The following is a 14,358-nucleotide window of genomic DNA, read 5'->3' on the forward strand; positions in this document are numbered from 1 at the left end:
CAGTGCACGACGGGAGACGCCCTAACCCCGGCTGCCCAGGACGCCCCGCCTTTACAGGCCCGGGCTCTGAGTGGGATTCCCGCTTCCGAACGGCGCAGTTCCGCTTGCCAAGGCCCGGGACTGGAGTCGGGATCCCCCCTCCACTCACTTGGGACGCTAGAGAGTGGACGCAGGTGCGGGGTGAGGGACGGCGAATGGGCTCGGATATCCAATCCGGGGCCGCTTTCCGCCCACTGTCAGGGGAAGCCAATCAGCGGCCAGGGGGCGTCCGCAACGGTCAGCCAGTGGGTCGCGAGAGCAGAGGGGTGTGAGGGGATTGTTACTCTTGTTCCCTTAATGCGAGGTACGGTCTGCAGTGTGGGAGGTTCGGGGCTTTAGGAAGCCCACATCCCTGGATCCTCACTAAGTCTCGAGAGTCACCATTGGAACCTCGTAGTTTGTTGTTCCCCAGCGGAGCTATCAAGGGGACTCCGATTCCGATTCGTAAAGCCACTGACCGATTGTCAGAGTGAAAGCCAGACTCGAGAGGGTCCGGCGACTCAGATGGCTCACACCAAAACAAACTGGAAGCAGCATCATGCAGCTAGGGAGCAAGAGAAAACCGTTCAATGTGTTGAAGACTTTTGCGATGGTCTTTTAACAACTTATTTAAAGATAATTTCAGCAAGTCTAGCGCGGTGGCTCACGCCTGTAATCCCAACACTTATTAGAGAGGCCGAGGCGGGAGGATCGTTTGAGGCTAGTCTTGAGACACGCCCTACCAAAATTTAGGGAGACTCTCGTCTCTGCAAAAAAAAAATTTAAAAATTAGCCAGGCGTGGTGGCATGTGCCTGTAGTCCCAGCTACTAGGGAGGCTGAGGCAGGAGGAAGTCTTGAACCAGGGGTTCGACGCCGCAGGGAGCCCTGATCTCTGCAGAGCAAGACCCTGTCTGAAAAAAAGAAAAACAGCTAAAAGGAAGAAAAGAAAGGGGCCGAGCACGGTGTCTCACGCCTGTAATTCCACCGCTTTGGGAGCTGGAGGCGGGTGGATTACCTGAGGTCAGGAGTTCGAGACCAGCCTGGCCAACACGGTGAAACCCTGTCTCTACTAAAACTACAAAAATTAGTTGGGCATAGTCATGGGCACCTGTAATCCCAGCTATTCAGGAGACTGACGCAGGGGGATTGCTTGAACCCAGGAGTCGGAGGTTGCAGTGAGCCAAGATTGCGCCATTACACTCCAGCCTGGGAGACTCCATTGTAAAAAAATAAAAATAAAAATAAATTAAGGAAGATAGCTGGATTCTCATATGTGCTTCCCCTTTCTCTGTTGTGCTCTGTTGTTTTGGTACATTAAGAAAATTCAGCCTTAAATAGATATGTAGTTGAGAAAAGGAAGAGTATATTTAGCCTTCTCAAACAATTTTGAATATTCTTCTTTGATACTACCCAAATTCAACAAATGGTAACTTTTCTTTGTTTTTTTGAGACAGGTTCCTGCTCTGTTGCCCAGGCTGGAGTGCAGTGGCAGGATCACAGCTTACTGCAGGCTCAACCTCCAGGGCTCAAGTCATCCTCCCACCTCAGCCGTTGGAGCTGCTGGGACCACAGGTGTGTGCCACCATACTCGGTTAATTTTTTTAATTTTTATACAGATAGAGGCTCCCTATGTTGCCGAGACTGGAAGTGTTTATTTATTTATTTATTTATTTTTTAAGTACACACCACCTTGGAGATGGAGTCATTTCTTAAAGGTTAAGTGGGCCGGGCGCAGTGGCTCACGCCTGTAATCCCAGCACTTTGGGAGGCCGAGACGGGCGGATCACGAGGTCAGGAGATCGAGACCATCCTGGCTAACACGGTGAAACCCCGTCTCTACTAAAAATACAAAATTTTTGTATTTTTACAAAATTTTTAAAAATACAAAATTTTTGTATTTTTGTATTAGTCTCTACTAAAAATACAAAAAACTAGCTGGGCGAGGTGGCGGGCGCCTGTAGTCCCAGCTACTTGGGAGGCTGAGGCAGGAGAATGGCGGGAACCCGGGAGGCGGAGCTTGCAGTGAGCTGAGATCAGGCCACTCACTCCAGCCTGGGCTACCGAGCGAGACTCCGTCTCAAAAAAAAAAAAAGGTTAAGTGCAGGCCAGGCGTGGTGGCTCACACCTATAATCCCAGCACTTTGGGAGGCCGAGGCGGGTGGATCACAAGGTCAGGAGATCGAGACCATCCTGGCTAACACGGTGAAACCCTGTCTCTACTAAAAATACAAAAAATTAGCCGGGCGTGGTGGCGGGCGCCTGTAGTCCCAGCTACTCGGGAGGCTGAGGCAGGAGAGGCAGGAGAATAGCGTGAACCCAGGAGGTGGAGCTTGCAGTGAGCCGAGATCACGCCACTGCACTCCAGTCTGGGAGACACTGCGAGACTCCATCTCAAAAAAAAAAAAAAAAAAGGTTAAGTGCAATAGGGAGTCTGAAGCCATTTAAAAAATACTGGTACAGAATTATGCAGATCAGTCAATGTTAATGCATTTATTCAATGTAAAAAAAATCACATTTATTAAATTCATCACTGATCTCATCAGGAAAGTCTCAAGAAACTGCATACTGACTAGCTGGGATTACAGGCACGTGCCACCATGCCCGGCTAATTTTTGTATTTTTAGTAGAGACGGGGTTTGACCATATTGGTCAGGCTGGTCTTGAACTCCTGACCTCATGATCCACCCGCCTCGGCTTCCCAAAGTGCTGGGATTACAGGTGTGAGCCACCATGCCTGGCCTCACATGTCTTAATATTAAGACAGCCTCGACCTCCTGGGCTCAAGTGATCCTCCTATTCAAGCCTCCTAAGTAGCTGGGACCATAGGTGTATGCCACCATGCCCGGCTAATTTTTTATTATTATTTGTATAGATGAGGTCTCACTATGTTGCCCGGCCTGGTCTTGAACTCCTGAGCTCAAGCAGTTCTCCTACCTCGTCCTTCCAAAATGCTGGAATTACAGGGGTGAGCCACTGTGCCCATTTTTCTTTTCATTTCTTTTTATTTTTTATTTTTTGATTTTTTGAGATGGAGTTTTGCTTTCGCTCTCATCTCCTAGGCTGGAGTGCAATGGTACGATCTTAGCCCACTGCAACCTCTGCCTCTTGGGTTCAAGCAATTCTCCTGCCTCAGCCTCCCGAGTAGCTGGGATTACAGGCATGCGCCACCATGCCCAGCTAATTTTTTTGTTTATTGGAGGCAGAGTCTCGTTCTTCGCCCAGGCTGGAGTAAAGTGGTGCAATCTCGGCTCACTGCAACCTCCTTCCCCTGGGTTTCAAGCAATTCTCCTGTCACAGTCTCCTGAGTAGGTGGAATTACAGGCGCCCGCCACTACGCCTGGCTAATTTTTGTATCTTTAATAGAGACAGGGTTTCACCATGTTGGCCAGGCTGGTCTGGAACTCCCAGCCTTAGGTGATTCACCCGCCTCGGCCTCCCAAAGTGCTGGGATTACAGACATGAGACACCAAGCCTGGTTTTATTTTTTTTTTTTTGAGATGGAGTTTCACTCTGTTGCCTAAGCTAGAGTGCAATGGCACAATCTGTGCTCACTGCAACCTCCGCCACCCAGGTTCAAGCGATTCTCCTTCCTTCAGCCTCCTGAGTAGCTGGGATTACATGTGCCCACCACCATGCCCTGCTAATTTTTGTATTTTTAGTAGAGACAGGGTTTTATCATGTTGGCAAAGCTGGTCTCGAACTCCTGAACTCAGGTGATCTGCCCGCCTCGGCCTCCCAAAGTGCTGGGATTACAGGAGTGGGGCATCACGACACCGGCCTAGGGTATTTTTTTTTCCTTTTTTTGAGACAGAGTTTCACTCTGTTGCCCAGGCTGGAGTGCAATGGTGCAATCTCGGCTAACTGCAACTTCTGCCTCTTGGGTTCAAGCCATTCTGCCTCAGCCTCCCAAGTAGCTAGGATTACAGGCATGAACTACCACACCCAGCTAATTTTTTGTATTTTTAGTAGAGATGGTGTTGGCCAGGCTGGTCTTGAACTCGTGACCTCAGGTAATCCACCCGCCTCAGCCTCCCAAAGTGCTGAAATTACAGGCGTGAGCCACCGCACCCGGCCAGGTATTTTTCAACAGTAGTTTCTAACACTTGATAATGGGGCCAATCCTTATCATACCTAAAATGCTAGCAAATGATAAGCACTTCTCCAGCACTGATCCCTTAGCAGAAGAAAACCAATCAAACTCAGGGCTATGAGTGCATAATTTGAGAAGTGTATATTTTAATTAGAGTCCAGTTACTACCAGGAAATCGCCCTGAGAATCGGATTTACCAGCGGTAACAGAGAAGTGATAGCTTTAAGTTTATTTGCATTTTATTTTTATTTTTATTTTTTTGAGACGGAGTCTTGCTCTGTCGCCCGGGCTGGAGTGCAGTGGCCGGATCTCGGCTCACTGCAAGCTCCGCCTCCCGGGTTCACGCCATTCTCCTGCCTCAGCCTCCCGTGTAGCTGGGACTACAGGCACCCGCCACCTCGCCCGGCTAGTTTTTTTTGTATTTTTAGTAGAGACGGGGTTTCACCGTGTTAGCCAGGATGGTCTTGATCTCCTGACCTCGTGATCCGCCCGTCTCGGCCTCCCAAAGTGCTGGGATTACAGGCTTGAGCCACCACGGCCGGCTATTTGCATTTTAAAAGAGGGTACTTGTTAACCTCAAATGAATACATCTTTAACAACAGAATATCAAGTAGTGGTCAAAATGAAACAAAGAATTTCAATGTGGAAGAATATATTTTTAAAGTTCTATACTTCCTCTACTCCTTTTATCATATCTCAGAAGCAGCCATCTAATGAATCTAAAAGAGCTACTATTTACTGAGTGCTGTCTATAAGCCGTTCCTTTTATTCATCATTACTGTTAATCCCATAGACATGCTGTAAAGAAGGTCTAAAATAATATTTTCCTTCTCCATATTATTCGTGATTTTCTTTTTTATTTTTCTTTATTTATTATTTCTTTTTTTTTCTGAGACATGGTCTTGCTCTGTCACCCAGGTGGAGTGCACTGGCAGTGAAATCATAGCCCACTGCAGCCTCAAACTCCCTGGCCCAAGTGATCCTCCTGCCTCAGCATTCTGCGTAACTGGGACTACTGGCGTGTACCACCACACCTGACTTTTTTTTTTTGTAGATACAGGGTCTCACTATATTGCCCAGGCTAATCTCTAACTTCTGGCCTCAAGCAATCCTCCTAGCTCGGCTTCCCAAAGTACTGGGATTATAGGCATGAGCCACCTCACCAGGCCTACTTGTGATTTTAGAGACTGGATGTGACAGATGCATTTCCTGTGGACATGAGCAATATCGTTTCAAATATTGTCTTGAGCAAGATTATGATGACTGAGTTACCCTTATAAGAAAAGAATCGAATCAGCCGAGGGCAGTGGCTCACGCCTGTAATTCCACCACTTTGGGAGGCCAAGGCGAGCAGATCATGCGGTCAAGAGATTCAGACCATCCTGGCCAACATGGTGAAACCCCATGTCTACTAAAAATACAGAAAAATTAGCCGGGTGTGGTGGCACACACCTGTAATCCCAGCTACTCAGAGGCTGAGGCAGGAGAATCGCTTGAACCCTGGAGATGGAGGTTTCAGTGAGCCAAGATCGCGCCACTGCACTACAGTCTTGAGTGACAGAGCAAGAGACTCTGTCTCAAAAAAAAAAAAAAAAAAAAAAAAATAGGCCAGGCGTGGTGGCTCACACTAGTAATCCCAGCACTTTGGGAGGCCACGACCCGGGCGGTGGGGGGGTTTCACAAGGTTAGGAGTTCAAGACCAGCCTGAAAACACAGTGAAACCCCATCTCTACTAAAAATACAAAAATTAAGGCCGGGCACGGTGGCTCACACCTATAATCGTAATCCCAGCACTTTGGGAGGCCGAGGTGGTGGGACCATTTGAGGTCAGGAGTTTGAGACAAGCCTGGCCAACATGGTGAAACCCCCTCTCTACTAAAAATACAAAAATTAGCCAGGCACAGTGGCGGGCGACTGTAAACCCAGCTACTCAGGAGGCTGAGGCTGGATAATTGCTTGAATCCGGGAGGTGGAGGTTGCAGTGAGCCGAGATCTCACCACTGCACTCCAGCCTGGGTGACAGAGCAAGACTCAGTCTCAGGAAACAAAAAAATTAGCTGGGCATGGTGGTGGGCGCCTGTAATCCCAGCTACTCGGGAGACCGAGGCTGGATAATTACTTGAACCCGGGAGGTGGAGGTTGCAGTGAGCCACTATCATGCCACTGCACTCCAGCCTGGGTGACAGTTAGACTCTGTCTCAAAAAATAATAATAAATAAAAGAAAATAAAAATAAACCAGATGTGGTGGCTCACGCCCGTAATCCTAACACTTTGGGAGGCTGAGGCAGCTGGATTGCCTGAACTCAGGAGTTCGAGACCAGCCTGGGCAGCATGGTGAAACCCCCGTCTGTACTAAAATACAAAAAAATAAGCTGTACGTGGTAGCGTGCGCTTGTAATCCCAGTTACTTGGGAGGCTGAGGCCGGAGAATTGCATGAACCCGGGAGGGGGAGGTTGCAGTGAGCCTAGATCTTGCCATTGCACTCCAGCCTGGGCGACAGTGCAAGACTCTGCCTCAGGAAAAACAAAAACAAAAACAAAAAACAACCCACTCATTAATAGTAGCTACTTATCATTACAACTAATTTTCTCATCATTATCATCATTCAAAAACAGTACACTACAGGAGGAAGTGAGTCGATGCTTCTCATTTGCTTCTTCATAGAAACCCAGCCCAAATGTTTCAGGAAGAATTGCTGTCTTTGTGTCCAGAGTTGGTTCCTTCCGGTGGGTTCGTGGCCTCCCTGAGGTAAAGAATGAAGCCGCGGACCTTCACAGTGTTAAAAACAGCTCTTAAGCTGGCAGGGACCCAAAGAGTGAGCAGCACCAAGATTTATTGTGAAAAGCAAAAGAACGCGAAAGAACAAAGCTTCCACAGCGTGGAAGGGGACCTAACCAGTTGCTATTGCTGGCTGGCGAGAAACTGGGGCGGGGGCGGGGGCGGGGGCGGGGGCGGGGGGGGTGTGTGAAGAAGGGCCCAGGTTTTACACCCTTATTTGTCCTCACCCATTTTCCATTTATGTCCTATCAGAGTGCCCTTTTTTCAGTCCTCCCCACGATTGGCTACTTTCAGATTCCTGCTGATTGGTGAATTTTACAGAACGCTGATTGGTGCATTTTACAGAGTGTTGATTGGTGTATTTTACAGAGTGCTGATTGGTGCATTTTACAATCCTCTTGCTAGCTACAGAGGACTGATTGGGAGGTTTTTACGGAGTGCTGATTGGTGCATTTTACAATCCTTTTGTAAGACTAGGTACAGAGTGCTGATTGGTGTTTTACAATCCTCTTGTAAGACAGAAAAGTTCTCCACATACTCACTTGAAGCAGGAAGTCCAGCTGGTTTCACCTGTCCTCTTCTCTGTGCTTTCTTGAAGCTCTTTTAACTAAACTCTATTATGATGTTGCTGGGCTGGGTTCTTCCTACATGACAGTTCTCCAGAGCCCTGAACAGTGCCTGCATGAGCAAAACTGTCATAAATGCAAACTCCTGCCCTGAACAGTGCCTTCATCAGCAAAACTGTTTTATAAAAGCAAACTGCTGCCTTTTGGGGTAGAGTGCAATAGAGTTTCCCTCTTCCTCCTGATTAGAAGGATACTTTAAAATTAAAAAAAAAAAAAAAAACTTTAGTTATATTGTGGCTTAAAAACATGGTTTTTTCCTAATTGTGTGTTTCATTGGGATGATTGAGTGAAAGGTGCTGACGGAGATTAATGACACTGAAAAAGGTGGGCACAAATGACAATGAAAAAGGGGACATTTTTGTGGTGCAGCCAATAAAAAGGGGGAAATTTAGGAAGCTATGAGAGGCCTACGGGGGGACCTAACCTACTCTAGGGAATCAGGGAAGACCGGGAAGGGGAAATAATCTTAACACTGAGCAGGATTTTTTTTTTTTTTAAGACAGAGTTTCACTCTTGTTATCCGAGGTTGGAGTGCAATGGTGCGATCTCGGTTCACTACAACTTCTGCCTCCTGGGTTCAAGCGATTCTCCTCCCTCAGCCTCCCGAGTACCTGGGACTACAGGTGCCTGCCACGATGCCCAGCTAATTTTTGTGTTTTAGTAGAGATGGGGTTTCACCATGTTGGCCAGGTTGGTCTTGAACCCCTCACCTCAGGTGATCCACCCACCTCCGCCTCCCAAAGTGTTGGGATTATAGGCTTGAGCCACCGTACCGGCCTAAGTAGGAATTTTACAGAGATTTGAGGAGGTAGAGATTTGAGGACTAAGAAATCATTGGAAATTTGAGGCAGCGGAGATATGATAAAGTTCTGGTGAAGAATCTGAAATTCAAAAATTTTGAGGATGTGAATTACAGAACTGTCCAGAAGTGGTTGATTTTTGGGGGCCAAGCATCAAAGGGGCTTGCTTATGAAAATCTTATGTTCTAATTTTCTTTTCTTTTTTTTTTTTTTTTTGAGATAGAGTCTCGTTCCATCGCCCAGGTTGGAGTGCAGTGGCTGGATCTCGGCTCACTGCAACCTCCGCCTCCCAAGTTCAAGCAATTCTCCTGTCTCAGCCTCCTGAGTAGCTGGCACTACAGGCGCCTGCCACCAGGCCCGGCTAATTTTTGTATTTTTAGTAGAGACAGGGTTTCACCTTGTTGGTAAGGCTGGTCTTGAACTCCTGACCTCAGGTGATCCACCCGCCTCGGTCTCCCAAAGTGTTGGGATGACGGGCGTGAGCCACCGTCCCTGGCCCATGTGTTCTAATTTTCTAGGTTACAACGCTCTACGCTGCAGTCTCTCCACCGTTACAGTTTAAAAACTAGAAATCCCTACCACCCTCGCCTACTGTGCGTGCGCGGCGCACTGCGCTTCGGGCCTTGTAGTCTTGGACAGACCCCCGAGGCCCATGGTGCCGTGCGGCGGGTCGTCGCGCCTGCGCGATGCAGGCGGCGGGCAGCGCAGAGTGCGAGGCTCTTTTGTTCGGCTGAGGGGAGGGCCGTTGGCTGGGGCCTGCGGTACGCCGCTTCAGTGAGGGGCTCCACTGCGGCCACCCGGCTTGCTGCCTTCCTGGGCGCCACTCCCCCAGGCGACCCGACGCGACGCGCCAGTAGCGCAGCACCGATTCCTCTCGGGCTCTTGGGCGCTGCTCTGAGGTGAGGAGCCCGCTGGAGGCGGGAGAGCTGGGGGAGGGGGCGCGGCGGCGGCGGCGGGAGCCCTGCGTTAGGGGCCGCGCTTTCTAGGCGGAGGTTAGGAGCGGGGAGCGCGCCCGGGTCCAGCGTCCTGCTTCTCCGCTTCCCGCGCTGAGCTCTCCGCCTGGCGCTGAGGCGTCCGTGCCAGCTGCGTGAAGGATGGAGAGGGCGGGGTGCGAATCCTGAGCCTGAGACTAAAGCGCTTCGGGGTGGGCCGAGCACTTGGGGCTGCTCTTCGGAGCCCGAGTGGTCTGGGACAGTGTTGCTTGCCTGGGCGGCTGCGGGATAGGGCGGAAGGGGACAGGCTTGAGGCTTGGATAGGCATGAGGAGGGGCTGACGACCGCACGACCCGAGGTTTGTAACTGTTTTCGGAGGACCCTGGGTCCGGCCGGGACTGCCAGAGGAACCCGGCTTTGCAGGACTACGGAGGAGTAACTTCGAGTGAATTGGAAGAGGGCTCTGGGCCGCACAAGGTGTGCTGATTGGAGGAGGAGATGTGTGGAATAATTTGGGAAAGGGGGCACGGAGGGGGAGGGGCAGGCGTTTGCTGGGCCTGGCTCTGGAAGGGGAGGAGCTGTTAAGATAAGTAGGGCGGAGATCCCGAGAATATTTCTGTAAGGTGTGTAAGAATAAAGGGGAAAGGAGGCTTCCCTTGCTTCCTGATGGGTCCTTACAGTGGGGAGGCTGTAAGGATAATTGTGAAGAAAGGATTGAATACGCCTTTTTTACTTTTCCAGGTTTCCTACTACCTTCACTCCATGATTCCTTTGGGGAGTTAAAAATGTCCAAGTGCAGCTCTTGCTTTAATTCAAAATTAGTTCCATACGTTTTTGTCTGGGATCGTAACTGGTCTCACAAAGTTGAAATTGTAAAAATGCGTAGATGAGTTAATAGTTAAGGAACGGAGTGAGGTAGTGAGAGATTGTTAGATCGTGTGCGGTGCGAGAAATTGGGAGACACAGGAAAAGTAAGTATGTGAGATTGTGAGGTAATAATTTGTTTCGTGGGCCCTTCTGTTTTTAGCCAACTTTTCCTTATTGGAAAATTTGAATACAGAGTGAGCAATATTTTACCTCTTTTTTTTTTTTTCTTTTTTTTTTTTTGAGAAGCGTCTCCCTCTGTCGCCAGGCTGGAGTGCAGTGGCACGATCTTGGCTCACTGCAACCTCCACCTCCCCGGGTTCATGCGATTCTCTTGCCTCAGCCTCCCCACCAGTTGGGATTACAGGCACGCGCCACCACGCCCGGCTAATTTTTGTATTTTTAGTAGAGATGGGCTTTCACCATATTGGTCACGCTGGTCTCAAACTCCTGATTTCGTGATCCTCCCGCCTCGGCCTCCCATAGTGCTGGGATTATAGGCGTGAGCCACCGCGCCCGGCCGTATTTTACCTCTTTTTCAAAGTTTCAAGTGAGGGTTTTTCATAAATTGGTGTTACATTTAGACGTGTTGGTTTAACGCTATTGAGGTGGAATTTACAAAAAGTTCAGCTATAATCAGTTATACTAGAACCTGTAGCCCAGGGTGCAGTAGCCTCCTCAATTGTGTTAAGAATCACATTAGCAGTTTGGAAAGATTGTGAAAGGTCCAAGGTTTTGGAATAGATTCAGGAATACAATGGGGAAATTAATGCCGGTGTTCCTCCCTAGGTGCCTTGTGGACTTTTATATGAAAGTGGTGTGATTGAAAAGCACTTGTATTGAAACTGGTGGCACCTTAAGGAAGCTTCAGGGGAGTGGAGGACCTGAAGTCATTTACGGTTTTCCCTGTGGTGATATTTTTCTTCAGTGGCTGCTGTATCCTAAATTGTTTTACATTAAAAATATAAATAGTAGGGCCAGGCGCAGTGGCTCAAGCCTGTCATCCCAGCAGTTTGGGAGTCCGAGGCGGGCGGATCACCTGAGGTCAGGAGTTCCAGACCAGCATGGCCAACATGGTGAAACCCCATCTCTACTGAAAATAGAAAAATTAGCCAGGCGTGGTGGCACACGCCTGTAGTCCCAGCTACTTGGGAGGCTGAGGCAGGAGAATCGCTTGAACCTGGGAGGCAGAGGTTGCCATGAGCCAAGATCGCACTATTGCACTCCAGCCTGGGCAATAAGAGCAAAACTATGTCTTAAAAAAAGAAAAAATGGCCATACCTCTTGTTCATCAATGCATGACACATAGTAGGCCGTTCAGATTGTTGATGAATGAATGATGAATAGGGGGGCTTTGAGATCCATTCTGAGAACTCTGTGTGTTAGCCAAATTAATGTGCATAGTAGTTTGCTTGTCTTGTATCTGTGACATTTGGCAGAGTTAAACTGTTGTCTTTGGCCTGCTTGTCTTAGCCTGTTAGTTTCTTTTCTTTTTTTTTTAGACAGGGTCTCACTCTGTTGCCAGGCTGGAGTGCAGTGGTGGCATCATGGTTCACTGAAGCCTCGACCTCCTGGACACAAGCAATCTTCCCACCACAGCCTGTTGAGTAGCTCGGACTACAGTCTCATGCCACCATGCATGGCTTCTTTTTTGTAGGGATAGTCTCTGTTGCCCAGAATGGTTAGCTTCAGTTTTGTACTCACTCTGGTACTAAATATAGAAAAGGTATACAGGCTGTGCAACTAGCCATTTTAAGTACCTCAGGCCTCAGATTCTGGGTTTCATCAACAAGCAAAATAGCTTGAATATATCTGTTTTAAAAGAATCTTGAAAAATCTTCTGTGTCCTTTGAATTGATCTGAATAATTATCAGTAGCGATATCTGTTGAAAAATTGAATAGCCTTCCCAAGGTTATTTGGAAAAGTTACTCAAATATGGACGAAATTTAGATCCTGTCAGTATTTGCATAGAATAACTTGTATTCAATCTTTCCTGCCTTTAGCATTTATACTTTGATGACCAGAAGGGGGCGACCTAATTTGTCTGTGAAATTGTGCCTTTTAAAATAATAGTTGACACTTTGAGGACCTAACAGAACTATGGTATTAATTTTTTTTTTTTTGAGACGGAGTCTCACTCTGTCGCCAAGGCTGGAGTGCAGTGGCGCAATCTCAGCTCACTGCAACCTCCACCTCCCAGGTTCAAGCGATCCTCCTGCTTCAGCCTCTGGAGTAACTGGGGCAACCGGGGCCCCCCACAACGCTTGGCTAATTTTTGTATTTTTAGTAGAGATGGTGTCTTGCCATGTTGGCCAGACTGGTCTTGAACTCCTGACCTCGGGTGATCCACCCTCCTCGGCCACCCAAAGTTTTGGGATTACAGGTGTGAGCTACCGCGACCAGCCTATAGTATTAATTTTTAACTGACAAGAATGGTGTATCCTTATGTGGTACAATGTGGTGGGGTTTTTTTTTTTGAGACGGAGTTTTGCTCTTGTTGCCCAGGCTGGAGTGCAGTGGTGCAATCTCAGCTTACTGCAACCTCCGCCTCCTAAGTTCAAGTGATTCTCCTGCCTCAGGCCTCCTAAGTAGCTGGAATTACAGGCACTTGCCACTACGCCTGGCTAATTTTTTGTATTTTTTAAGTAGAGATGGGGTTTCATCATATTGGCCAGGTGGTTGGTCTTGAACTCCTGACCTCAGGTGATCCACCTGCCTTGGCCTCCCAAAGTGTAGGGATTACAGGTATGAGCCACGTGCCCAGCCTGTGGTGGGTTTTGTTTATTTTTTATTTTATTTTTCTCATATAAATAGAGGCAGGGACTCGCTATGTTGCCCAGGCTAGTTTCAAACTCCTGGCCTCAAGTAATTTTCCCACCTCGCCCTCTCAAAGTACTGGAATTATAGACATGAGCCACGGCACCTGGCCCACTGTGATGGTTTTTTTTCTTTTCTTTTCTTTTTTTTAGACAAGTCTTGCTCTGTCACCCAGGCTGGAGTGCAGTGGTGTGATCTCGGCTCACTGCAGCCTCCAACTCCCGGGTTCGAGTGATTGTCCTGCCTCAGCCTCCCGAGTAGCTAGGAATACAGGCGCACACCACCATGCCCAGCTAACTTTTTTTTGTATTTTTAGTTGAGATGAGGTCTCACCATATTGGCCAGGCTGATCTTGAAATCCTGACCTCAAGTGATCCACCCACCTCAGCCTCTCAAAGTGCTGGGATTGTAGGTATGAGCCACCATGCCTGGCCACTGTGGTGTTTTGATACATGTTTCCAATGTAGTCATGATTCTGGTCTAGCTTTGTAACCACTTTTATTTTATCTTAAATTAACCTTTGAAAGATTGCTTGAGGTATCACTGTGTCCATACTAACATTTGCAGACTCTTGTGGTCTCTCAAACCAAAAATCTATGGTAAAATATCCATGTCAACATACTCAAAGGGGTTTTCCAAGTTTCAGAACACATCTCAGATAAAATTCAAAATGTATTCGCACACCAGTATTCTAGCCTTAGATCCTCTGGAATTCAAGGGCTGGCGTTCCTTTAAAAATGAAACTCCTGACTGGGCGTGATGGCTCGCTCCTATAATATCAGCCCTATGGGGGGCCGAGGTGGGTGGATCACCTGAGGTCGGAGTTCGAGACCAGCCTTACCAACATGGATAAACTCCATCTCTACTAAAAATACACAATTAGCTGGGCATGGTGGTGCATGCCTGTAATCCCAGTGACTCAGGAGGCGGAAGCAGGAGAATTGCTTGAACCTGGGAGGCGGAGGTTGCAGGGAGCTGAGATTGTACCACTGTACTCCAGCCTGGGTGAAAGAGCAAGACTCCAAAAAAAAGAAACTGCTAACTGTGTGTGTGGCATAAGTTCTTGTTTTCTGCTCAAGTTTTCCATCTGGAAAGCATTTGCTTCACAAACAACCACAGCTTACAGACTAAAAGCAGTTTAGAAACAAGACTACCACCTGAATATACTACACATGCCTTCACCTGCCTTTTGATGATTGGTATGTAGTTGGTGATTCTTTCAACAAAAGGTACTTCTTCCTTGTTTTCACTTTAGGGTGTATGGATCAGATTTATCTTGCTGCTTATTCCCTTAATAACTTATAGCTTTGCACTTCTATTCCCTGATGCTTCTGAGACATTCATCCTTTTTTTTTTTTTTTTTTTTTTTGAGATGGAGTTTTTGTTCTTGTTGCCCAGGCTGGAGTGCAATGGTGCAATCTCGGCTCAC

General features: G+C 47.9%; 1 protein-coding gene across 9 annotated transcripts in view; it reads left to right on the forward strand.

Annotated features, from left to right (window-relative positions):
* The first annotated feature begins 1 nt into the window (after position 1).
* CBX1 (chromobox 1) overlaps positions 2–14,358 on the forward strand; it is a 43,353-nt gene continuing 28,996 nt past the window's right edge. For 2 of the 9 annotated variants that reach the window (XR_013406621.1, XM_015119398.3), the window contains exons 1-3: positions 2–173; positions 1,474–1,591; positions 6,776–6,859. Coding sequence is in view for 3 of the 9 variants with exons in the window: in XM_015119398.3 (XP_014974884.1) it covers positions 6,789–6,859 (71 nt within the window). In the remaining 6 variants the exon portion in view is untranslated. Of the gene's footprint in view, positions 174–257; positions 344–1,473; positions 1,592–6,775; positions 6,860–8,996; positions 9,215–9,292; positions 9,725–14,358 lie in introns of those variants that run through there. The other 7 variants (XR_013406619.1, XM_077971360.1, XM_077971362.1 and 4 more) reach the window with 6 other exon arrangements.

The sequence above is a fragment of the Macaca mulatta genome, chromosome 16 (genome assembly GCF_049350105.2).
Source record: "Macaca mulatta isolate MMU2019108-1 chromosome 16, T2T-MMU8v2.0, whole genome shotgun sequence".
NCBI lineage: Eukaryota > Metazoa > Chordata > Mammalia > Primates > Cercopithecidae > Macaca > Macaca mulatta.